Source organism: Egretta garzetta, unplaced genomic scaffold (assembly GCF_000687185.1).
Source record: "Egretta garzetta isolate BGI_Z169 unplaced genomic scaffold, ASM68718v1 scaffold158, whole genome shotgun sequence".
Taxonomy (NCBI): domain Eukaryota; kingdom Metazoa; phylum Chordata; class Aves; order Pelecaniformes; family Ardeidae; genus Egretta; species Egretta garzetta.
The window spans coordinates 958,769-984,393 of record NW_009260430.1 but is presented as its reverse complement, the minus strand read 5'-3'; the positions used below and the strand labels follow the sequence as shown (position 1 = coordinate 984,393).

General features: G+C 46.0%; 1 protein-coding gene across 1 annotated transcript in view; it reads left to right on the top strand.

Moving 5' to 3' along the window:
- NTSR1 (neurotensin receptor 1) overlaps window positions 1-22,209 on the top strand; it is a gene marked incomplete at its 5' end in the record, with an annotated part of 59,892 nt that extends 37,683 nt beyond the window's left edge. Inside the window, 3 exons of the mRNA XM_009643700.2 lie at window positions 6,479-6,680; window positions 19,407-19,497; window positions 21,960-22,209. Of these exons, the coding sequence (XP_009641995.2) occupies window positions 6,479-6,680; window positions 19,407-19,497; window positions 21,960-22,209 (543 nt within the window). The remainder of the gene's footprint in view (window positions 1-6,478; window positions 6,681-19,406; window positions 19,498-21,959) is intronic.
- Between the last annotated feature and the right edge of the window lie 3,416 nt (window positions 22,210-25,625).

The following is a 25,625-nucleotide window of genomic DNA, read 5'->3' as shown; positions in this document are numbered from 1 at the left end:
CAGCATTTCGGATGCCTCGGTTTGTTCTCTCACCTCCATGCACTTTAAACTTCCTTCTTGAATCTGCAGATTTAACTTAGATATTTATGAAATGAATGATCAGAGAGGGGAAAGATTGGAAAGATTTTTGGCTAGAATCTAGTGCTAATACACTCCGAAATTAATAAAATTCCTCAAAAATTTCCAGAAAGGCTGAATTCCCTTCCTAGGCTGCAGGTTTTTTGGCTTCCACATTCCTCCCTGTACCAGGTACTGGCTACAAAAGCAGTTGCTATTTCTTCCATCACTTACAAATGCTTTGTATCTAAGGAATGGCATTCGGCTGATAACCGCTACATACTTGGCATGAAAATCTGGAAAGCTATGCAAAGATGGCGTTTAATTAGATGGTAATTTATTTACTGGGGGGGAAAAAAAAAAGCGCCTTTGGATTTTTCATCAGATGCATCCTGTGAACATCAAACACGGGTGCCGTTGCCAAACGCTCCTTTTGGCGTGCCAGCCGTGTGCTTTTCCCCTTCCTGCTTTGTCTTCCACAGGTCGCTGTATCCAGGAATGCGGCACCGTGCTTATTAAAGGCTGAAATTATCAACTGGGTGGTTAAAAAAATGCTAATCCTGGCCACTGAGTGAGATAACTGGTAATTTTGTAAAGTACATTTAGTCAAATAAGATTTTTTGGCAGCCGAATGTTGATGTAGCAGAATGTGCTTTTCTGAGTGACATATGCTAACAATACTGCCTCCAGAGCCAGGGGGGGGGATAATTTACTCTTCATTTCCATTGGAAAAGAGAGGAACCAGAATGTGGTAGATTGTTAAATCCCAGCTCCGTGCTTCAATTTATTTGCTCAAAACCACGAATCAAATGATGCCCTGGATCCCCAGTCCTCTCCATCATCACCTCCAGGAAAACTGCCAAGACAGATCTCCTCCTGAGATACTTTTCAGCTCCTTTTGGGCTTCTCAACCACTTCCCCTGGCATGCCCTCAAGGGGTGGCTGGACCCGAGGGGAGTCTCCGCAATGAGATAAGGCAGACAGTGGTTTCATAGGATTTTCCAGCTGGCCGCAGGGATCTGAAGTATGAGAGAAGCTTAGTCAGTCCAGGTGAGGTTTTACCAGCCCACCAGTGTCCACATTTCTTCTCTCTGTTTTAATGGTCCTTCCCACACCCCTGAAGAGGAAGGGGGAAAAAGTGCTCTGGGCATCCCAGCTCACTGCTGGAAGGGGCCGTGGCTCTGGAGATGTGGCACTGGCAGAGACCGAGAACTCGGCTCTGCCATCACCTCATTTATCAGGCAACAAGGGAACATCTCTGGTCTCTGCCACAAACCCACTGTCATAACCCAGAGCTAAAATTGCCCCTAAATCTCAGCGACCCCCCACGTCTGCTCTGGGTGTCTCGCTCCTGCTGGCAGGGGATCCCAACTGCGGCTTCGTGGGACGCACCGGTGCGGTGCCCCGTGCCGCGCCACTGCTGCGACCAGCATTTCACGCTTCATTTGCTTCGTGGGACTTCATTTACTTATTTAGAAAAAAGGCCAGCTTGTGGGAAAACACAAGGCGCGAGTTCAAAAACCTTTTATGATCTTGCTAAAGGAACATATTCTCATCAAAACTCTTTCAATGAAAATATTATGAATAGTCCTGGTTCTTGGCTTTTTTATTATAAATACTTTCAGTGGAGGTGTTGAACTTGTGACTGTATCTTCAGGAAGAGCCTGTAGCTTAATTTTCTGCTTTTAACCACTTAAGTGCACCAAGACCTCGTGAAGTGTCCACAAATACTCATTAACTGTTCTGCACCCCTCCAAAGCCATGTGCTGATGGACCATGGGAAGTGTCAGCTGTAGGTGGCTCAGGCGATCGAGCTTTGCTGGGAGCGAAGGTCACCTGTAAATGCCCGTAACATGTAACATTTCCCCTCCTCCTCTTCAGATGCATATAAGACAAAAGCCTGGAAAAACCATCTTCTTCCAAGGTGGCCTCTCCGTCCGTGTTCCTCCAGAAGTCACCATAGAGCACAGGAGAATAAACCTTTGCAGAACTTCTGGTTTACAGGACTCATTTAAGCCCTGTGGGGAGTCCCCACGTGAAGTTGTATCCTCATCTTCTCCATCACCGCAGCAAGCGAGCCGACGTCTGGTTTTAGTGGTAACCCAGGGAAACCACGGCAGCAAAATAATTTGAAGGATGTCTTGGCAAGAGCAACTCACGTCAGCATGAAGCTCAGCAGAGCCAGGGGAGCAGTTTTCCACACAAAAAGATTTAGGAAGAGTCACAAACCCCAGAACTGGCTTCTGCTTTTGTGTCACTTGATTTTTCTGGTCCCTTCCCCTGTGTCTCTTCCACACTCCTGTTTGGAAGGAAGAAGAAAACTCACATAATGCCCAGTCCTCCAGTCTCACGCCAAGTCTGATTTTTGTTGAGCTGACCAAGAGAGGTCAATAACTGCATTTTTTCCCTTCCAGAATTGTGACTTAATTTCCATAAATTTCCATTTGTCTTCTCATGAGCTTATCAAGCCCTGTCTCTGTTTTCTGTGTCCTGCAAAACTCTGCGTAGTTTTAAGGCTTCATGTTTTGGCTGGAATTAAAATCATCTTTGGCAATAGAGGGCTAAGAGGAAGCTGGGATGAAAAGTGCTTCATCATTAGAGTGTTAGGGAAAGCTGGTGCCTGGGCTGAGCATGGCCACTGCGGTGGGGCTGGGAAGGTCAGCGTCACCACCCTGGGGACCGTGCAGGCGTTGTACCTCTGAGCACTGGCTGAGTCAGAGCGGATGTCTCTGCCATGTCTTTGCATCCCTCGAGCGATCAGACATCGCAGGCACGCCTTCGTGGGACAGGGTCTAGGCAGAGATTTCTGCTGGGAGCTCACCCTCAGAGGGCATCCACATCGTCACTGTCCCATGCAGAGTGATCCGGGTCTCTGAGTGTTGCTGCTCAGGCAGTGCTGGAAGGGAAGGCTGTTGTTCTGTACGAGACAGCAAACGATTTGGTCCTGAGGACTAATCCCATCCCACAGATGCTGCCAGCCTGGTGTTTGAATGGCTTTTAGGACTGCACTGATTCCGGGAGCGAGAGCAGCATGGAAGTGGGTTAGTGTTTCATTCCCTCCTGCCAGTGGCAAACATTGGAGTATTGGATTTGCTCTTTTCTTTTCTTTTTTTTTTTTTTTTTTTTTTTTTTAATGAGGATTTAGCACACAGTCACAGGATTTGTGGTGGTGTTTTTTTAAACTAGAGAGCAGCCAGTGCTAAGCTTATCCACACGCGGCTTTGTGTTTCGGCTGCATGTCACTGCCCGTCACGGTGCTGAGCGGAAACCTCTGATCTGGTGGGTTTTAATGGGGAGGAGAATCCGACTGAACCATGCTTGGTGATCACAGCGATATGGCCAGGCCAGGCCGCTTGTGCATCCAAACAACCCGGAGTACAGAGATTGTTTAGATTCAGTATCACATAAGGTGTCCTTGCCATGGTGAGCCAACATAAAGCCCAAGACTTTCAGGTCAAAAATTAACCTGGACGCTGTCTAAATCCTCCTTCCTGAGGCCAGAGCAATCTGTAAAGGTATATAAGGACCCAAAGGCCCCCATAGATGTTCACTGGCAGCTGTAGCCACTTGAGTCCCACTGATATTAGGTGTTTTGGTGCTGTAAAAAATCCCATTAAACACCTACACAAGCCTTCCTCCTCCTGAAGACCTTTGAATGTGAAGTCCTGGGATCCCAGACCAGCATCTCTTGAAGCAGGTGGGAAATTTTCCACTGGCTTTGAAAAAGTGTTTGAGGCATCAGCTCAGCAGTGTGCAAAGTCACCTGGAAATGAAGTGCGACCACACTGACGTGCACAGGGCACTGGGGTCCGGGCTCGCACAACCCGCAAGTGGCTCCCTGGAAAGAACACTGAACACCAAGGGTTTGCAGGACGGAGATTAGCTTTTCTAGCTTTTATTGTCCTTGAGAGTTTGTATTTGCAAATAATTCTTTTCACAAATTAAAACCTTCTGCCTCTGGGGAAAATATTGATTTTTTTTTTTTTTTTAACTATATGGGAGTTTTGGTACAAATCAAGATGTGGAAAAAATCTTTAAATACAGCCTTTCGTAGAAAGCATGCAATTTTCACACTTTTACCATAACTATTATAGAGGGGAAGGTCAAGGCTATTCTAGACAATTTCCCAAGCTCTTTAAAGACTTCACAATACAATTATGGAATGACTCAAGACTTTAAAGGAAGCTCATAAAAGATTTTTTGAGTTCTGCATAATTACATTAAGCATTAGGGCAGAGGTTTTGAATCACAGAATCGTTTAGGTTGGAAAAGCCCTTTAAGATCATCAAGCCCAACCGTTCCCCTAACCCTGCCATCCCACCACTAAACCCTGGCCCTAAGCATGAAAGCCAATAAACTCTGAAGTTAAGGAGACAGAGTGAAGCATTTCCAGAGTTCAGCATTCCCTTTTGCTGATGTGCAAACGTTGTTCAGCAGTAGGAAAGAAGGACATTCAGCAGCTAAAGCCATAGAAATAGGAGTGGGGAATTACGGGGCTCATTCCTTAGTCTGACCCGGTAACTCTGAGCAAGTCATTTCACCCATGTGCACCAAAGCAGCCCAGCGTAACCAGTGAAGGTTAAAGAAATGAAGCAGGTCCTTTACGAGCACAAACCACTCTCTCAGTAAAGCCATGACATTTTGTACCAGCTGAGAACTTGGTCCCTGCTGCTTAATGATCTTTTCTTTGCAACTTGAGGTGACTCCAAAGGATAACTCTTCTTGATACGCAAGAGGCTGTGAGATGCATGATCTCTTAGAAGCTTAGAAAACTGCTATATATTTAACAAAAGAGGCCATTAACAGCTTGTGATGGTGGGATATATCTAGGAATTTCCTCCGTCCGCAGAGGAGCACTGTTATTATTACCCACATAAATGAGAGATGATTTGATCCAGCTAAAGAAAACTTTGGCAACAACAGGTCTGCCTGTCTTCGCTGCTTCTTTCTCAAATTTATGAACAAAGAAGCTTAAGTGCCTCTGATTGCCAGGGCACCTGCTCCCCATATGCTTATGTGCTTCTTAGTTCTTTCTTTTATGGATCCCCTGTAGTATCCTGGGGGTGTGGTTGGATTCTTTCTCCATCTTTCCGTTCATCTCTGGCATTTCTGAATCCCTACAGAGCAAAGAGATCACACAGCTCCACTAGATGCTGGGTGTGCAGCCAGTGCTTGTACACCGAGGTGATGGGGGTGGGTGGAGAGGAGATGTCTTGATCCGAGCAGACGCTGCACTCATTTGTAGATAAGGCTTTCCTGGTTTTGCCGTCTGCAGAAGGACATGGGGTTGGCTTGGGGTGCAGGGTTGCTTCTGTATTTTAGAGCACTGAGGTACAAGATGTGGCTATTGGGGGAGGAATTTAGCACATCTTGTAACCCTCTCGCAGGGCAAAGTCCCCTATTGGCTTTAGGAGTTGTATCTTTTTGTCATTTTATCACTTCTGATAAAATTGCTTCCACAGTGATTTGGAGTGCACGGTTTAGTTCTTGTTAAGATTTTGGAATTTTAAAACTTGAAGGGGCTTTCGATTTGTCCCACGCTCATCTCAGTGATGGGCTGAGCCTCCTCCCGAGCCGTACAGCGGAGAGGCCGAGTGTCACCGGCAGCCAGCAGCTCACGGCCCCACCACGGCAGCCTTGCCACAAACGTGTGGGCAAATCCTGCTCGTGCCTCCCTTCCCCTGGGCTGCCGTTTGTGGAGCTCGGCTCCAGCGGGGTTTCTAGACGGTGCAGAAGGCACTCACAAAGCCTTCCTGCTTTTATTTGGCACAAACAGTGACTTCCACTTGATTCAATCACTGCTTAATTTGATCCTCCATTTAATTTTATCAGAACTGTAGTAATCAAATAATTTGCACTAAAAACATTACAACTTCCACTTGTTTATTCCGATCAATTTTAATCCTTTAGGGCACAGGGTTTATTGGATAAATTGATTATGAGATAACAAAAGGCTGTCATTAAATCTACAAAGAAAGGACAGAACACAAAAAAGAAAGTTAAAGAGATCCCAAGGAGTGCTCATAATAAAGAAAAAATGCAATAACGTGCTGTTATTTAGAAGTTACGCTAGGCACAATGAAAGCTAAGAGGCATCCTGCTGTTCGCGAGATGAAAAGATCAATGGCGTGTTTCACTGGAGCCATTTCTGGCAATGAACTGCACTGAAAACGGGACGACAGCATCACTGGATGTGAATGGATTTGCCTTTTTGAGTGTTGGCCCACGTGAATGGATGTATGTCAGTGCTGTTTGAGTTTTCCCTCTGTGCAATAAGCCTTCGAAAGCCAACGCCAGCAGAGTAAGAGGAGGAAAGACTGCCGCTGCCAGCTCTTTCTCTGTTGCTGTGAGAAATAAAACACAACCTCCTGCTCCACTGACCCTTCTCATCCCTTGACCGTGCCATATCTCTCCCCCACAGGTCAACACTTTCATCTCCTTCGTGTTCCCCATGGTCGTCATTTCTGTGCTCAACACCATCATTGCCAACCAGCTGATGGTCATGTTCAAGCAGGCTGCCCAGGAAAACCAGGTCTGCACCATCGGCGGGCAGCAGACGATGCTCAGCATGTCCATGGAGCCCAGCCGCGTGCAAGCCTTGAAGCACGGTGTGAGGGTCCTGCGTAAGTACTCACATACCATAGAATCACAGAATCATAGAATGGTTTGGGTTGGAATGGACCCCTAGAGGTCACCCAGGGACACCTTTAACCAGATCAGGTTGCTCACAGCCCCGTCCAACCTGGCCTTGAATGTTCCCAGGGATGGGGCCTCCATCACCAATCTGGGCAACCCATTCCAGTGTTTCACCACCCTCGTTGTAAAGAATTTCTTCCTTAGATCCAGTCTAAACCTATCCTGCTTCAGTTTAAAGCCATCACCCCTTAATATGTTGGCATGGAACTGGCTAGAGGTGTCTAAGTAAATATGATTTGAAGAGTGATAGGTTGAAATTGGTAAACGCTTTCACCCCAAACATATTTTAAATTAAAATTATCTCTTTTTGGAAATTCAAATTGCCCCCAAATGCTTTGACATTTGCCAAAATTGTCCAATTCTTGTCTCAAAGCCCCAAACTTTTGAAAATAAATTTGTTTGTTCTCTTGGTCTCTTTCCTTCTTCATCTATTTCTTGATGAGTCACCAAGAGTTTTCTAAGGAATTTTACCATCTCTTTTCCACTATTTTCTTTTTCTCCCAGTGTCACTTTTCTGAGTCCTAATCTTCCCTTAAAGGATTAAAAAGAATCATATAGAGAAAGGAAGCTAAGGAGATACCTGAGTGTTAATTAATTGTGGTCAATGGGGGAGAAGCTGATCAATGAAAAATTTCAAATTTAAGAAAAAAATAGATTTCCTGTTCTGTGAAATAGAAACAACTTGGCAACATCAAGTTTTCCTCTTTCTTTTTCTATTTCTGGCCAGCTCCAGCCTGAACACCTTTCAGCTGGTGCTGGTTTTAGGCTCTGATTGTGACGGGGACTGATGTAGTTTTAAAACCAAACTCGATTTGTGGGATTGGGTTTGAGCAGATGAGCTGGAGGGGACGCAGAGTGCAGGGTGGGGGGCACTGCTGGCGTTGCCCATGGTAAATCAGGTGTGCAAATTCCTCTCAGTTGTTACAAGCAGAGGCTTTGGAAACCCAGTGGTGGTTTCCTTCCCCTGCTCACAGGGTAAAAGCAGGAGCTGCTCTGAAGGTGTTCTCTGTTTCATTAGAGGTGTGGGAAAAACCAGATTTCTCCTGAAGATGTAGGAGAAAAGAGTTTCTCGCAGTCAGTCACAGCTTTAATTCAGGTTTCCATTTTCCTTTCTCCGTTAGAAAAAAAAAATATGGCCAAATGACCCAGATTAAAACCAAAATACTTTGGATCAGTTCAGGCTCTTCCTAATTTTTCTCCTCTTTAAAACTCTGATAATAGCAACACTGGTTTGGTAGCAAAACTCGTATAATCCCATACAGCCGCTGTTTTATAATAGCCCAGAAATCACTCAATCACTGCACACTTGATAACCTGAAGCAAGATGGTGGCAGGGGCAATCGCTGCGTTGTCTACAGTGAGAGAATTCCCCTGTTCTTCTCCCGTCTCCTCAAGTCCTGGGCAGCTCCAGGGTAAGGTGACTCCAATTTATTGCCTTTCCCAGGGGCCTAATGTCTCACTGCAAGCTCAGCAGAGCTCCCCAGGGACACGTGTGCACCCTTCTGCAAGTTGCATTTTATCTTCTCCCACCAGGTATTGCACCCAATATTCTCCAGATTCTGACCCAGCTAATTACAAGATATTAAAAAAATTTTAAAAAGACATTTTTTGCCCAAGCCAAATTACTATGCAGCAGAAATTTAAAAAAAAAAAATGCTGCTGCTTATATGATTGTAACTAAGTTTTGCAGCCCTTTGAGGGCTGGCTGTCTAAACATATTGTAGACAAATTCCCAAGCGCTCTTCTGGAAAATACCTTCATCCATATTTCCCATGCAATAAGGGGTTCGTGTCTGCACATGCGATGTCTCAGACAACACCGAGAGCTGCGAGCACACACGGCCATTCATGAACTGCTCAGGTGGGTGTTCGTAACTTCATGGAGAAGCCAGACAGAACTTTCACCTCCATAGATGAAGACAGAAAGGGATTCATTTATATTTTTTAATCCTTCCAAACAACCACATTTAGGGTAATCACAAATAATCCTTTTCTTTTGCCTTCGCTTGTTGATATGTAGAGCTAAAGACCAGACCTGCTCACTCACACTCCCTGAGAAAGCAAACTAGCCCAGCATTTTAATGACTTGGTCAACAGCAGCTTAAGCCTTGAATATATCGCTTTATTCCTTTTCTTCTTCTGCCGAGCTTTGGTTCAGACAGAGGTTAAATAAAAGATCCTGCACCCAGGAATTGACCTGTACTGCAAAATACTGGATGGCTTAATTAAATAAGCTCAGGAAAAGACCAAAGAATCTGGTAGCTTAAGCTGACAGGTGATAAAGCAAAGGCTCTTAAAAAATAGTACCCAAAGAAATCTAATGAAGTATGCTGGTGCTGGTTATAAACTGTCAGTCCTCATGCATGATCAACAGTGACAGTTTGTTAGCAGAGAGCTTTCTGACCGGTGCTTTTCATGGCAAAGCTCTTGGTAGCTGAAGTGCTTTGGCCAAGGCCACATTTTCAACAAGGAAAGAAATCCCTCGAGAAGGCACCGAGAACCTCCCTGAGTTTTTTCCAGCCATTTATCACGAGGGATCCATCCCACGCAGCATGCCATGCCCATGCCATAGGCAAGCCACCGTGAGCACCCTGGGTTCGAACACCGTGCTGGGAAATGTCTACTGAGAAAAAGGAGAGAAAACCCCAGAAGATGTTAAATTCCCCATCGTTACCTTGTCAGGCTGTGGTTATTTACTGTCCCTGCGCCCCGGTTAACCACCACCCACCTGGGGATAAGAAGTGAGCCGTGCTTCGGCACTGCGCCTGCAAGGACGGGGCCACGCAAGTCCTCGGTTCCCCGCTATCTTTTTCTGTTTCTCAACGCCTCTACCTGCTGCCATTAAGTGAGAAGCTGCCTTTTCTCACTTGCACTACAACATCTCACACCTCCCTCTCTCCTTTTAGTATTGTGTACTCCTTTATTGTCAAGAGGAGAGAGGTCTTCATGAATAATAATAGAGACACCTAGATTTACACCTGTGGCTCCCTGGGCATTGCTCGGTGGTGGTGGAAAAGCATCCCTCACCAACAGGTCCACATGTCCTCTGAGGCATTCAAATCCTGTCTTTCTCCAAACACTAGGCTTAATTCTCTTCTTCTTCTCCAGGCAAATTTTTGCTTTTGTTACGTACTGCAAAAGCTGAGAAAAGTTAGCAAAAGCGAGGGCGTTGGTCTGGAGGCTGAAATGGTGTAAAAGTGGGTCAGACGTGGCCCCGTGGGGCCCCGTGGGCAGCGATGCGCAGATTTTACGGGCACCTCTGCAGTGCCAGCCCGGCAGCAGGACTGAGCCCCCTTCCCTGCTGGGAAGGCGATGAGCGAGTGGCCGCTTGCCCCTTTTCTGGACTGGAGAAGATCCAGCAAATAACAAATCCACCGTCAGCTTCGTCTCTGATTCACCACATCACGCAGAAAGGCTTTTTTTATCCAGTGAGTGTGAGTGAAATCCTGCTTCCTTTCATTTTTCAGACACACTTGATTACTGGAGGTGCTTGATTCACGTTGACTTTTGTCACCCGTTCCTCCCAACTTTTTTTTTTTTTTTTTAATAAACCAGAGCTCTGAGCTGTCTGAAAAGTAGCAAAAAATAAACAAGGGCGCACGTGATTTATCCTGGGATCCATGGAAGCCAAAACCATGTACGCAGTCCAGGCTAGTTTATGGAAGAGGATGGGAAAAGAAAAATGACACTTGTCCATGTTAATAAAACTGTTGGCACAAAATCAGAGCTTCATGGGGGTCAAAGCATTTTCCGTTTCCAAAAGTGAACTTTGGCTTGAAGTACAGAAGGCCTGATTTTGTTTTAAGGGTGAAGGGTTTCAGAACGTATAAAACCAGTGCTCAGAAAAGAAAATTTTGCAGTTCATGGTGTGCGGAGCCGTTGGCTGAGATCAGAGCAGGAAACACCTTCCTTCCTTCCTCCAGATCTACTGAAATTACGTATTTATTTACATTGAAATGGGAGCAAAGAGTGGTCAGGCTAACAGCTTCCTTCAAATCATCCACAACATCATTTTCCTCCTCTTTGGTAGCATTCATGTATTTTCTTGGCTCTGTCTGACTGTGGTCATGTATAAAATAATTAGGTAGATCAGGATCAAGGAACGTGTCGGCCCTGCTGCCCGGGAGCCAGCTCGTTAATTCATTAAGTGAGTGATTTCTGATTGTAATTCCCTCTCTGCTGTCAGCGTTCACCAGGTGTGAGGATCCAAATTCAGCAAGCTTGAGGTGCTGGCAGTTTCCCAGATCTTTTGTGTGGATAACAGGGCAACAGTCTGCACCAGTGCTGCCACTAAAAATACCTCCTGCCAAGAGATTTCATACCCTCCTTCCAATATTCCCTCCATTTCTCCAATTATAAACCACCTCCAATTTTTGTTATTATCCCTTGGCTATGTTGTAGTGCTGGGAAGCCGAGTCTCTTGGGCGCTGTGTGATGCTTCACAGAAGGGTGAATATTCTCTGATTGCATAGCCTGATATGCCAATCATTTGATAACATCCTAAATAAACCTTACACACACACACACACACACACACACACACACACTCATTCTTCAGAATACGCAGCCTTCAGCAGGTAAAACCTCACGTACCCTGCCCAGACCATCGTGTGCCGTATCCAGACACGGAGAAGCAATATAAACCTTCCCCGTCTTAGCCTCATGTTTCCAAACAGCTGCTCAAAAATGAAGGCATATTTAAGCTTGGCTCAAGCTGAAAGTCTGGTTTGGCCAAAATGTCTTCTCGAAAAGGGACAGGTTTGTGACAGGGACTAATTGTCCCCATCAGTGCACCGGCCCCGCAGCCCGTTCTCCTCCGAGGAGCCCTCAACACCCCCCGGGGTGCCGCTCAGACCAGCTCCTGCTGCGGATGGAAGGAGGGAGTTCTTGCACGGCACAGCTCAGCTCTGATAACAAAGTTGGGACAAACCGCTGGCCATCGAGGGGAGGCTTTGCCTGTCCCCGGGTGGACGTTGGCTAAGCCTATTAAATTGTGATCCGTTCCAGGTAGCATTTGCTCCCTTACAGAAGCTGCTTAGTGAAAGCAATTATAAAGCACTTAGAGAGATTTAGCCAATTAAAAGAATATCCTTCGGTCTCCCGCACCTGGCATCAGTAAGATGCTTTTTAGGAGATGAAGTCAAACCCTATTTTTTTTACTGAACGCCTAAGAATTTTTAAATTTTGATTTCGGGGTCTCTGCGTTTCTTCAACAAATACCAGACAAAGGCCAAGCGTTAATGAAGTATCCATGCAGACTACATTTCATTAATTTGTGCATTAATAATTCCTCTTCTGAATAAGCATTTTGAAGAGTCTGTCCATTTCTCCTCACCGATGTTCCGAGTCTGAGCCATCCATTTCGGGAGGAGAATATTGCTATGAGATTTAGTGTAACCATCCTGCAAACAGGAACAGCAAACAGCAAATGCTTTCCAGCCACGACACCCAGAAGAGCACCAGTCTGAAAATCTGCTCCTTAAACGGTTGTATTTCGTAATTCCTATATTCTAAGGAAATGAGTTTTGTACACGAATCATTTCTTGGAAAAGAATGGGCAAGAAAGGAACTGAATTCATGGCCATTTGTATCCCTAGTACAACATCTGAGCAACTCCAAGTGGAGCTCAGCAAAACCTCTGCAGCGTTAAGTGTGAGTGGAAGCTGAGTTTAACAGCTGAAGCGTCACACTGCAGTTTGAGAGGATAAATTAGCTATATAACAGTTGTATATATTTCCCAGAGATGTTTGTACACGTAAGTTTACTTTAGAGCCTGCCAAGTGACATAAAAAGAGCAGTATTGGAGCGCTCTATAAATACCTTCCAAGGAGCAGAAAGGGACCAGGGCTGTGCCTCTCGGGACAGGGAGACTTTTTCTCCTCTCCCTTCTTCGCTGGCCTGGCAGCTCAGGCATTTCTACTGGGAGTCAGGCTCTTGTGGCTGCATCTCTGAAGACAACCCTAGGGCTGGTCAAGCCCAGCAAGCAGATTTTCCAGCTGTTAAACCCTGTCCACATGAGTGTTTAAAAAGCAAACTGATGCGTTTTTAAACATAAGGTCTGGCCAGGGCCTTAGTCGCTGCAGAAGCATGCAGTAAGTACAGCCCCAAGGTTCCCCTGGAGGGCAGAATCACAGAATCGCAAGGGTTGGAAGGGACCTCGGGAGATCACCCAATCCAAGCTCAAGCAGGGTCACCCAGAGCATGTTACACAGGACTTCATCCAGGCAGGGTTTGAACATCTCCAGAGAAGGAGACTCCACAGCCCCCCCAGGCAGGCTGCGCCAGGGCTCTGTCACCCTCAGAGTAAAGAAGTTCTTCCTCAAATTCAACTGAAACCTTTTCTGTTTCCGTTTGTGTCCATTGCTGGGCACCACTGAGAAGAGTCTGGCTCTGTCCTCGTGACATCCACCCTTAAGATATTTGTATGTGTTGATGAGGTCCCCTCTCAGCCTTCTCTTCTTCAGGCTGAACAAGCCCAGCTCCCTCAGCCTTTCCTCCTAAGGGAGATGCTCCAGTCCCTTTATCATCCTTGTTGCTCTCCTCTGGACTCTCTCTAGGAGTTCCTCATCTTTCTTGAACCAGGGAGCCCAGAACTGGACACAGTACTCCAGGTGGGGTCTCAGAAACTGGTCTGGGAGGAACAAAGGACACCTGAACCTCAGAACTGGAGGGGAAAGAAGAAAGGGGCTGCAGAGGATGCCAGTTCGGGCTATACCTGATCCTACCGAACAGAAAAAGCCTTGAACTCAGTGAGAAGACAGGAGCCCTTATCTATCCTTCAAAGAGGAAATTTTCTTTCTTTCTTCTCCCTTCTCCTCCAAACACCTAGACATCCCCAGGGAGAATGCCATGAATGACATTTAAATGGAATGAGCAACTTCTTCTTTATTTCCAAAAAAAAATAATTACCTTAGAAGGAAACTGGGGAAGAGACCCCTGTTTGCACTGGGTCAGCAGTGACGTGCTGCTTGTGGGAGCCTGTTCTTGGCCTAGCTTTAACCTTCATTTTCTGCCTCGCTCCTTACGGACAAAACCGGTGCCAGTGGACAATTTAATTGCCGGTGTGAGCAGGGGCAGGGATTCGCATCCATTCTCAAATCTGTCAGCTGATGCCATTGAACATCAGGACTGGAGAATATAGACTGAGTAAAATACGTTGGGTTTGCATGCCAAAAGGTTTTTCTATTCACTCTGCTCTCTCACTGCCATTAATAAAGAAGCATTTAGGGGTGCATGGCTCCTTTCAAGCAAGATAGCATCTTCTACCTCATAATCCCCAAAAGAGACACAAAAAGAGACAATCCTCCCCCAGTAGGAAAAAAAAGAAGGAAAATTATACAGAGAGATAAACAGCAGAATTCTGGCTGCTGGGAATGGAAATTAAGGAGTCAAATTGAATGTTTACACTGCTCAGTAACATGTGCAAGAGCGCAGGGGGATCGTATCCAGCAAACGCTGCCAGTTTTCAGGGCTGTCTAAAGGAGCTGAGGGCTCCCCAGGCCCATTGCTGTTCCCAGTTTCTCCTTCTTTGCTCTCCTGAGTACTACTGGTGCATACTGGTGGTCCCCAATCTTCGTTGGTTGTTACTGACTTTTATGGAAATCCTTTCTCCTGCAGCCTGTTGACCCAAATACCAGCATAAGCAGTTTTAATTTTCCTAGGCTCATACCCACCCTTGCAGCTGCCATAATCCCTAGTTCGGGGCCCACTGGTATAAATATTGCCTAGGACCTGTCAGGTAGAGCATTGCGTTAATATAAACAGCGCCTCGAGGTTTAACTCGGCAGTGCCAGCTACATCTATGCTTGGCCCAGCTTTTGCCATCTCTCATATCAAACGGCACGGTGACTCTTGCTCCCCTTTGGGAAAGATTCTCTTGCGATGGCGTCGACTAAGTAAGTATATAAAACCCAAGAGCTTTGAATACACAAGGACTGTTTCTCCAGAGATCAGCATTAACGCAAATCCCTGACGTGAGCCCCATAACACTGTCGTATACGTTATTCTGTACCAGCTGGAGCGTGCATTCCTTGGGCAGCGTCGGAGACACACGGCCGCTGATGAGCTGAAATGCAGAAATGGCTGAGAGATGTTGTTCAGATGGGTCAGTACCTACCCAAACAGCTCCTGCCTTTGCTCAGAAATTACAGCACGCTATTCCCCAGCTGTATGCGCTTCTGCTCCCCTTGAAATGCAGAGAAAAAGAAATAAATTGGCCAAAATAATATGAACATTCATAGTTATAAAGGAATGATGGAGCTGAGATTCTCTGGAGGCCTTAGCAACAGTGGAGGTGGCTAGAAGAGGGAGCAGCATCTCTTTTCTCCCTCTCCTGGAGAGAAAGGACAGAGGGATACCCTCGCCGAGGGCCACCCCACAGCTGCAGGGCTGTGACTCAGCACAAACCCGGACGGGATGGAAGAGCTAAAGCGAGGTGGAAGACACCATCCAAGTGCTTTGCACTGCAGCAGATCCCCCGGGTCCCATGTGAGTTGGCAGCAGAGCTCATTACCCATCGCTGTCCCAGGGCTCTGAGTCACACCAAGGCTCTGATGGCCCCAAAGAGGGACGGGGGGGCTGAAAATCCCTCCTGCATGTGGCTCCCACACTCAGCCGAGCTGGCCACCAAGCACCCACCAGGGACTGGTTACACGTGATACATTGCCCCGTGCTCACGTTAACCCAACGTGAGTTTTTCAAGATGTTGTCCCTGGCGAAGGGCTGTCTCCCAGCCTCAGCCACAGGATACACACAAGGTAAAATAAAATACTCAGTGCCGTCTAATATAATTTAACTTCCAGGATTGCTTCCACATCTAGTTTAGTCTGAAAATCAAGACTGGCACAGTTTAAATCTTCTTTTGCACAATGAAAAAGATGCCACTCAAAATTGATGTTTCCCTCTGCAGGACTTCCTGCGCGATAAACAAACACAGGCTCGTCTCTCCGCTGCTTCTCCGTCCTCTCTCCCCTTCTTCCTTGGGATGCAGTTCAAACAGAGCATTGAGCCATTTTAAGACAAAATAGAAAGCCACAGGATGCAATAATTCAGGTTTTAACACACTTTTAAATGGGGAGCTTGATTTAGAAGGGAAATGAAGATGCAGCTCAGTGGAAGGATCATTCCCCAGCATCCCCGGCATGCCAGGGTCAGCTTGCTCGGGTCTCCTCTCTGCTCCCCAGCCCCAGGCTTGCAGGTTTGGCACCTCACTTGCTCAAATGTGGGAAATATCAGAATTTCATGGATCAGCTCTGCTCCTATTAAAACCACATTGAATCAATTAGAAGTGATGGATGGGTCTGGTGTATTTTTAGTTAAAAAAATAGAGGCAGGAGATCTCCAACCTCACAAACACCATTCTGGACAGTCACCCCCACCGTGCATTGGGTTGAATCCTTCCCCAGGCAGTGCTCAGCTCCACCAGGCTGACCTGCTCCATCTTACACCACCAAAGAAACCCCTGTGTGAAGCCTCAGGATGATGGAGAACAAGTCCTAGGAGCCAGTAACAATAATAAAAAATCATTTTGGCAGCCACTTTGCCCATCATTTGTTTTACAGCTCATCTGTTTTGATAAACATGTGCCTGGGGAGGCACAAGACGGCAGCAAAAGGCACCAGGTACCGGGCAGAAAAGGGCACTTTCATGCTGTGTTAGATGCAAGTTAACACATTCCTGTGTTTCAGATTCTTCCCTGGGGAGGGGACCCAACAGGGCAGGATTGCCACTCTAAATCTGCTTGATCCCTTGTATGATAAAATTGAAACATACGGATTAAGGGTGACATATACAGGTCAGGGTCTCCTAATCTGCATGGCAGAGGCTGGTGGCACAGACCCGCACAGCGTGCTACCCAGCTGGGATTTGAAAATCAGACCATAAGTGTCTCCAATGCACTTAGCTATGTGTTTAATAGAGCTTTAATTGCAGAGCGATTGCATGTGATATTACAGAATTACTACAGATTAGTTAGAATTGACTCTTCATTTGCTGAAGTTAGGCAGGTATTTCTCTCAATATGTGTTTTTTGCTGCTATAGATCCCTGCCTCCACATTATTTGGCACAGCAATTGTCTGAGCAACAGAAGCAGAGATCCCTTACCAGGAGAAAACCGCTTTCATTTAACGTGTTGATAAACTTAACAGGCAGATGTGTGAGGCTCTTAAAATGGGCTGCAGAAAGAATCCAGATCCTGCTGTTCTTGAAGAGCTGCGTGCAGGGGCAAGCAGCTGGGAAGTGCCAGTGCATGGAGGTTTCTGCAAAAATTACCATGTGCACAAATGAACTTGCGTTGGGAGCCATTCAGGGAGCGGCTTTCACAGCCTGAAAACCCAGCTAATCCTGTACAGGCACTGGGAAAGGGAATGGACTGGAGCTGCTATGTTGGCTCATTCCCGTTGGCCCGGGGCTGATGGATGGAGGGGGTGAGGCTGGAGAGTATCGCTTCTCCTGCGGCCCCTGGGAGGGATCTCCTGGGGAGTCACGGGTGGGCTGCTCCATGCAGGGCAAACCAAAGGTCCGTCCAACAGAGAAATTAATTTCTGGAGGTGGCCAAAAGTAGGTGCCCAGAAATGTGAAAGAGCAAGGCAGGCACCCAGCGCTCCCTCCGAGCTTGCTGGTGGACCTCCCCACTTCTCCTGTGCCACATGTCATTTCTGGGCTGTCCCCATCAAAGTCCCAACAAAGCTCCTCAAGGCAGGATCAGACGCCAGTCAAATTCATGCACTTGCTGGCATCTGAAGAGCTGCAGGCCATCTAGTGATGATTTATATCTGCCATCACAATGACCATATAGCAGCCAAAAAATATTCAGATTGAAATAATGAATTCTCTTGGACAAAAGTATAAAAACAGAGCCTCTAGCCTTCTTTCCAAAACATGTCCCTTCAGCTGCCTGAAACTTTATTGAATAAATGGCTTTTGGTGCATTCCTGGAAGAAGCTCTCACGCATCATGCAGGCTGACGCTCACAGAATGTAACTGTCTCCGTTGTTAATTATGTGTTTAAGAAAAGAGATAGCACACGGGGTTGAAGTAAGGCTGTGAGCACGGAGCTAGACACGGGGAATGATTTAATTTCTCTACAAATTAGGCAGTGACTCTGCTAATGAGGACACCTGCAAAAATAGGGCACAGACACTTCCCTGCCCACTACATTACTGAAACCTCCCCTGTGCCTCTTGGCTGAGTAACAATGATGGGGAGATGCAACCACGGCCAGACTTGCTCCTCCCGGACCACGTTTTTCAAGTGGAACACATCTTCTGCATATCTCCTCTATGAGCTATGGCATAGTCCTGTGGGATGACAGTGTCTGGGTTTGGGACATATCCCACATAAATATTTTCAATCCCAAGGCAGAAGGAAAAGCAGACTGTGCCTCCACGTGCCAAATCCGCATCGCACTGGTGGTGCGTAGCTCTGTAAGAGAGCTCTGCTGCTTCCGAGTCCTTCAGAGGTCACAAAAAGGACAAGAGCGATGCGGCCCTTATTCTCTGTAGAGCAAATTTGGGATAAAAAATTAACATAATTATTTTATTTAGCCTTGATTTTCTTCTTGTCTTTTATTGTGTTATGTTTTAACTGAGATTTCTTTATTTCCTGCTAGGATTTTGCCAGAATCCTGTCATTTCATACGGAGGTTGGAATGAATATTACAAAAGGAAACAAATCTTTCCTTTGATTGCCTGATATATCTATTTTTTAATCCAGATTGACAAACGCACTCTAACAGCATTTTTAACCTTCAGAGTTGTTGCATTTTATTTTCCACTGTTTGACGTCCCTCGGCAGGAACGTGGAAGAGAAAAAAAACATAGCGTCTTTCTCTGCTTACCCTTTAATTAATCATCTTTATTACAGCAATGTCCAGACCCAAACTTCTTGTAATCACTGTCTCAGGTATTGCACAAACGTAGAACAAGAGGCTGAGCCCTGCCACCGGAAAGCAGCTCCTGAGGCTGCTTAGTGACCCCCATCACCGTGGGGGCTGTGGCCCGTGGCTCCGTGGGACAAACTAATGGGATTGATAGAATCATAGAATCATAGAATCACCTTGGTTGGAAAAGACCTTTGAGATCATCGAGTCCAACCTTTAACCTAACCCTGCCATCCCACCACTAAACCCTGTCCCTAAGCACCTCATCTACCCAGCTTTTAAATACCTCCAGGGATGGGGACTCGACCACCTCTCTGGGCAGCCCATTCCAGAGCCTGACAACCCTTTATTATAGCGGCCCTGGCTCCCTGTCTACCTGGACGAAAAGCACACACAAAGTGTCTCTGCAAGTACTCAGGACAAAAGACCCAGTGCCACAAGGGCGTGCAACGCAGGGGCAGATGCAAACACAGTTCTGTTTATGCCCATGTCTGAACGAGGCACCTTTATCTGCATCGGATCTTCCTTTGCTCTTAACATCACCGCCCCTGTGCTCATTGCTGTTTTCTATTATTGCTATTATGCTTGTTTTCACCGACATTTGCAGGCTGGTTGTCCCTCAGGGTTATTTATTCTTTGCACGATGGCAATAGAGGAACAAAGTGGGGCTTTAGGGAAACAGTTTACAGTGATGAACACTGCACAGACAGGTCCTTTTTTCACCCCGATGAAGAATTGCTCATGAAAAGTAATGGGCTCTTTTCATACCTTGCAGGTGCTGTGGTGATTGCCTTCGTGGTCTGTTGGCTCCCTTATCACATACGGCGTCTCATGTTCTGCTATGTCCCCTCCAGTCACTGGACAGAGTGAGTCACGACTTGGGGGACGAGCTCCCCCCATGCCAGGATGGGGTGCAGGGTCAAGCTGGAGCTGGGGTGGCTGGGTTACCAGCAGATTTGGGGATGGAGGTGGGGATCTGGGAGCAAAGGCGTTCTCCATGCAAGGGGTTAAAGCCTCAACATCCTAACTGTTGTTTTGGTTTTTTCTTTTGGATTTCTTACCATGATTTGCAGCCAAATTAAGAGTTTTATCATCAAAATCTCCCAGGTGAGGGCGAAGGAAGCGTTAGCTTGAACTGAAATCCATCATCAGCCCCTCCTTCTTCCGTGGCTGCGACCACAGGCGTGCCCCCGTTAACAACGGTGACAGATCCTCACCTCTGGCCGTCCTCGATGCAATGACATTTGGACAGGGGGGTTTATACATCCAAAGTGGATTGCTGTCTCCATGGCGGAGATATTGATCACCAGCCCTAAGATGGAGCGGCTCCCGTCAACACACAATTTAGCTCCATGACGCCGCATTTCCTTAGTGATAGGAGAGATTCCCCAGGTGGGGAAATAACTGCGCTGCTGACTGAGTCTGGGGCAGGTTGTTTGCTAGGTTTTGCAGGGAGTGGATCAAAATTAAATACTGGCAGTTGCCACTGGCTAGAAAACATCCAAATTTTCAAAGAATTTAGGGATAATTGCATGCCTGCGCCGAATGCGCACGCGCTCTTCACAGATGTGCAAGGGCACACAAGCAGCTCCGTGCAGCCTTTCTGCTGCATCTGGCCGGGTTCCTCAGCCAAGCAGGCAGGGAACTCATTATTCATTTTAAATAGGCAATTCATGATAAATGGTGTCTGGGGATATACACCCAGGTAGCCTGAGACGCCATCAGATGTGCTCACTGAAAAATGTGTCCCATGGTGTTACACCCTTCTCCTCTCTGGGACCAGGTCTGTTTCCTGCAAGGATCAAGAAAAGAAAAAAAAAAAAAAATACAATACCAAAAAGCAGAGCAACTAAGCAACTATGAGACATTAAAATTTCATAAACTCCAAGCACAAAAAATAGTAATTTATGATCTTGCAGTCTACTGAATGGGATTCTACATCCATCCATAGTAAAAATCAAACCCTATCTTCAATGATAAAACCAGAGCTCTAGGCACATCCTGGGACAACCCGTTGTTTCTTGTTTGCTTCCCCATATGAAAAGCACTTACAGCAGCGATCAATAATGTAACGACTGCATTTGCTTTGAGCAAGAGGGGCAGAGAAGTCTGTCTGCAGTTAGCGTGAATTTATGCATTTTGGTTGCCTTCACATATTTTTTTTTTCTTCTTCTTCTTTTAAAAGCCATGAGTGATTTTAGGAAAACATAGACTTTATAGGCATATTATGAATGGTGAACTACCAGTGTGGTAGCTAATCAAGAGCTCGCAGCAGCTTGACATGTTCATTTATAAATGCATGCGCCTGCCGCTGAAGACGAGAAAATTTTGCTATATTAATTCTTCACGACTACATAGAGAAACTCTGCTTGTAAGAGCTGGAGGGGCCATGCAGTACTTGGCAGTACTGAGGGGGTATGGAGGGATTGGTGATGTACTCCAGCACACGTCTATTTATCTTTTGTTAGACAGTGCTCAGGCTAACAAAAAAGTCTGCAATTTCCACGGAGTTAAATGATCCTGGGGAACATCTTCCTGAAAATGAGACCCATGTTGTTTATAAATGCTTTACCAGCTTAGAGCTGTTGATCTTGATTGTCCCAAGGAAGGATATTTCCAAAAAAAAACCAAAAACCAAACCCCAAATTAAGCATTTTTTCAACCAATTCTAGTTGAAAACATTATATTGTGATGGCCAGGATATGTTTCAAACTCATGTTGTCATCAGCTTGCCCCCAGAATAGAGAATGCTACCCTAGATTACAGACAAATCCCAACCCAGAGACCCACTGAATGAGCTGATGCAGCTCTCACTGCCGGGGGGACGAGGGAGCTGCATCTGTTAGTGGGTCTTGGCTCTTCTGCAGGCTCTGTAGACCAAGTCAAGTTAATATATACGCATGGCACAGAAACATATTTCCGTGGGTCTTGGCTCTTCTGCAGGCTCTGTAGACCAGAACTGCAGCCAGAAAAGTCAAGTTAATGTATATGCATGACACAGAAACATATTTCCATCTGGCTTCTCAGTTTCCAGAATGCAATTTTCAAAGACAAAATGAATGCATGAGGTGAATAGGATGTCCCAACCCAGGGCATAGATAAGTTTCTAACTCTAGTGATTGGGGAAGACCTTTGCAGGGGCATTTGACCTACATTTGGCCAGTCCCAGTTGGAAACGTAGATGTTTTCCTGGTGGCTCATACACCATCAGCAAGCTCATGTCCCCAGCCGAGAAAGGTTAGCTCATGTTTTTATCACCCTTGTGACTTTGAATTATTCCAGTTCTCCACACTCTATTTAGATTTTTACCTCTCATCTGTCCTTGCAGTTTCCTTTTCAACTTCTACCACTACTTCTACATGCTGACAAATGTCCTCTTCTACGTCAGTTCGGCAATCAACCCCATCCTCTACAACCTGGTGTCTGCAAACTTCCGACAGATCTTCCTCTCTACACTCACACTCCTGTGCCTGCCATGGAGGAAGAAGAAGAAACGACTGGCCTTCACCAGGAAATCCAACAGCATCTCCAGCAACCACACATTTTCCAGCCAGGTCACAAGAGAAACTACGTACTGAAGCCAAAGGAGGAAGGGAAATGCATTTCAACATGGAGTCAAAACTTGAGAGAGGCCTCTGTGACTTTCATGCATGGTCTCTAAATTCACGTAACACAAGTGTGTTTAACAAAGTCATTTTTGTTGGAAAAATAGGCTTTGTGCTGCCAGTAACTTTGAGGTTATTTTAAAGCATTGGCCTTGCCTCTTGTGAGTAATGTCTACACGTTTTGTAACTTCAGTCTGGCGTAAATCCAGGTGCGGTGTTAACTGGGAAGCCAAACCGTGTTAAACTTGGGCAAAACCGTACTGCATTTCATCCTTTTCTCAGTGCAGAGATGCCATGTTCACATCCAAGGGTTTGAGATCATGTCTCTTGGTGGCACCGAGCAGCGAGTCTGATGAGGAGAAAGCAGTTTTGAACAGAAAGAGATGTTTTTGGAGAAGGGACATGCCCATCTATGGGATGTTCCATGAACAAGGAGTGAAAACTCAGGGAGCTGGGTGGTTGTTTTAGAAATAGATCTAAATTATGATTAATATGACCTAGGTGCTCAAGAGAGCCGCTCTGACTCCTTGAAATTAAATAACAACAGATGATGCCTTACCTAGACGAGGGGGTGTATGGCCTGGCGCAATGGGGGTCATCTTTTACTTTAGGGCACATATAGTGCCTGGCACAGTGAACCTCCTCTCACTGGTACTGGTACTGCAACTCCAATAAATAACAAAGTCTCTGGCAAAGTCAAGAATGCAGAAACTGTGCCCAGCTGGAGCACTGAAAGTGAACAGAAATGGAAAATCCTACCGTTGCCATAAAGCCAAATCCTATTTTTTTACCAGGGAGAACAGTTAGCTGGCCTGTATCAAGAGGTGAGAAAAATCCAGGCTCATGAGGGCTCCTGGCTGCTGAGATAAGAGCAACCTGCCCCAATTCTCTGGGACCTTCAGATTTTTCCCATTCTTATTCCAGTTTTACTTGTTCCCTCACCATTTTCACAAGGCTGAGGTCTCATAGGTTATATCACTTGTAGGCAGCAGGGCCTCTTGGTCTACATTTTGTTTATTTCTTCTTGCTACCAGACCTGCTGGCACGCTGATCTGCGCACACAGACCTTCAGACAGTGCAAATGAAGAACACAAAAAGGTCTAAACTGGGGAGTCTTAGCTCTGAAACAACTTTCTTTTAACAAGCCAGAGGAACAGAAACAAGACCTGAAAATCCTCTTTGAAATGTCTCAGCTGGCCAGGTTTGGTAGCATGAGCTTTTCTCCCATATGGTTTCACCTCTAACAGCCCACTATGCGATGCAGTAAATTGCTCCAGAGCCTTTAGCACCCAGAAATCACAGGCCCCTGGGACAAGCTAAAGGGTGGTGACCTGCATGAACCTGGAGCCAACCAGTCATCCTGTGCAGCCTCTGCTGTGGTTTTGCTGGTGGTGACCTTGCATCCCCTTTCAGGAGAGCAGGGCTTGCCTCTCCATGACGACAAACTAGAAGAGTCACTCAGCTCAATTCAGCTTTCTGGGCTTTGCCCACACCCTGTCACTCTTTGACTAAGGGGCACCCTTGGTACCTAACAAGTCTCAAGGCTGGAGATGCGGATCCAGCCCCAGTGAACTGTCACACAATGATGGAGACCAGTTACTGACCCACTGGGTACCAGTGACTTTTGCTACAGATGTGGTATCTCATGGGTTAGGCCCTGCTGGGCTCAGGGCATAGAGGAAATACCTGTGGGGCATTTGCCGTGAATTGTGAGTGACAGCTATCGACTTCCAGGACATTTATCACCTGGGAGTTGTACAGAGCTAGCTACCATGGTAGACCTGGCTACCATCAGCCATGACCTCCAACCGCACCTACCAGGGATGGGAGATTATTTTAATGCCTAGTACCGAACCATTCCAAAAGAAAGGGCTCAAATTAGAACTCGGTGGGGCTTTAGTTTCTTCTGGTTCAGCCAAACTGCAAGCTCTATCCTGTCATGCCTTCTTTTAATTTCTTGCCCTGGTTGTACCAGAGGGCAGAGGTTATATTTGACAAAGCACTTTCGTTGCTCATGCACAGTTGACTCCTCTTTGGCAAGAAAAATAGGAAATGGCACACAAAAGAAAGAAAAAAAAAAAGCAAAAAGTAGACTCGGTGTCTTTAGAAGGAAATCTGTGAGGAACCAGCAAATGTTGTCTGTGTATGTGTTAGAAATACCTTGGGTGGGTTGGAAGAAGAAGCTCTAGAAGACCTGTAGATACTGCCTTGTGGGAAAGTCCAGGTACGATGAGCAGAGGAAGAGGAGTCTTAATGTCACACACTCAACATTGGCCTTCCAGGCAAGACACCTCAAATGTTTCTGGAGAGGACCCAATTTTTTAACTTCTCTTCTAAATAGAGTCAACAACTGGGAGGTGGTTTCTGAAACTCCCACGGAAGCTGTAACTGTGTCTTGCTTTGACATTCATTAGGATTTAACATCCTGCGTGTCTCAGTTGCTTTTGAAATGTTAAATGTTTATTAATATACTTGTTCAACACCAACCTGCTGAAACGTGCTTGATTATCTTAGAAAACACTGTAAAAAAATCGTTGTTTCACATTAAGATGTTTGGCTTGGATTTTCATTACTAAGATACACTGGCAGCTTACAGAATATTTGATCACAGCTCAGAGAAACTGGTAGCTTGGTTTTTGGTTTGACATGAAAATGAGAACAAGCTGGAGTAAAAATGAATTTATCCCAAACTCTTTCCACGACATCGGTTGGGCCACTCGAGTCCTGAAGAGCTATTCGGGGGGATTTATCCAAGTGGTTTGCTGGCTTCTACAGCTCTGTTCCTGCAGTTTAACACAGGAGCAGACCTGAGTCTGAGTCTATGGCCTTAATCTGAGATTGCAGCTCAGAGCTACCTCTTCCATCGGCCAAATCTGACTACCTTGAGCTGAGGAGCGTAAGTTACAGCTGATTTCATCCTCTCTCCCCTCCCCATCTAGTTTTGCTATATTTGACCTAAAGATTTAGTTCCCTTGAGCTCAAAGAAGCGAGGATATCTCATGGCAAGACCCCACGGTTTTGTAAAGGAACGCATTATACCGTAGAGAAGAAAAAGGTACAAACTGACTGGTATATACCAGAAAAACGGTTCTTCCCATGCCTTTTAACAACGGTTGAACGACTAACCCAACAAGGTTTAGCTTTAAACCTAATGGAGTGTAAGTGGCTTTTGCCATTAGACAAAATGAGCGCTCCCATCCTTTGTATTCCTGTCTTGTCTGAACCCTCCGCTGGGGCAGGGAGGTGAGCGTTGGGGTGGCCTGCTCTTAATCTATGCAAATCTCCTGTAAGTGTTTGGAACTGCTTGTTTTGACTGAAAAAAAAATCTGTTGAGCCCACAGATGTGAAGTGCTGCCAGATGGATTCTGAGAAATTCCCATCTGAAGAGC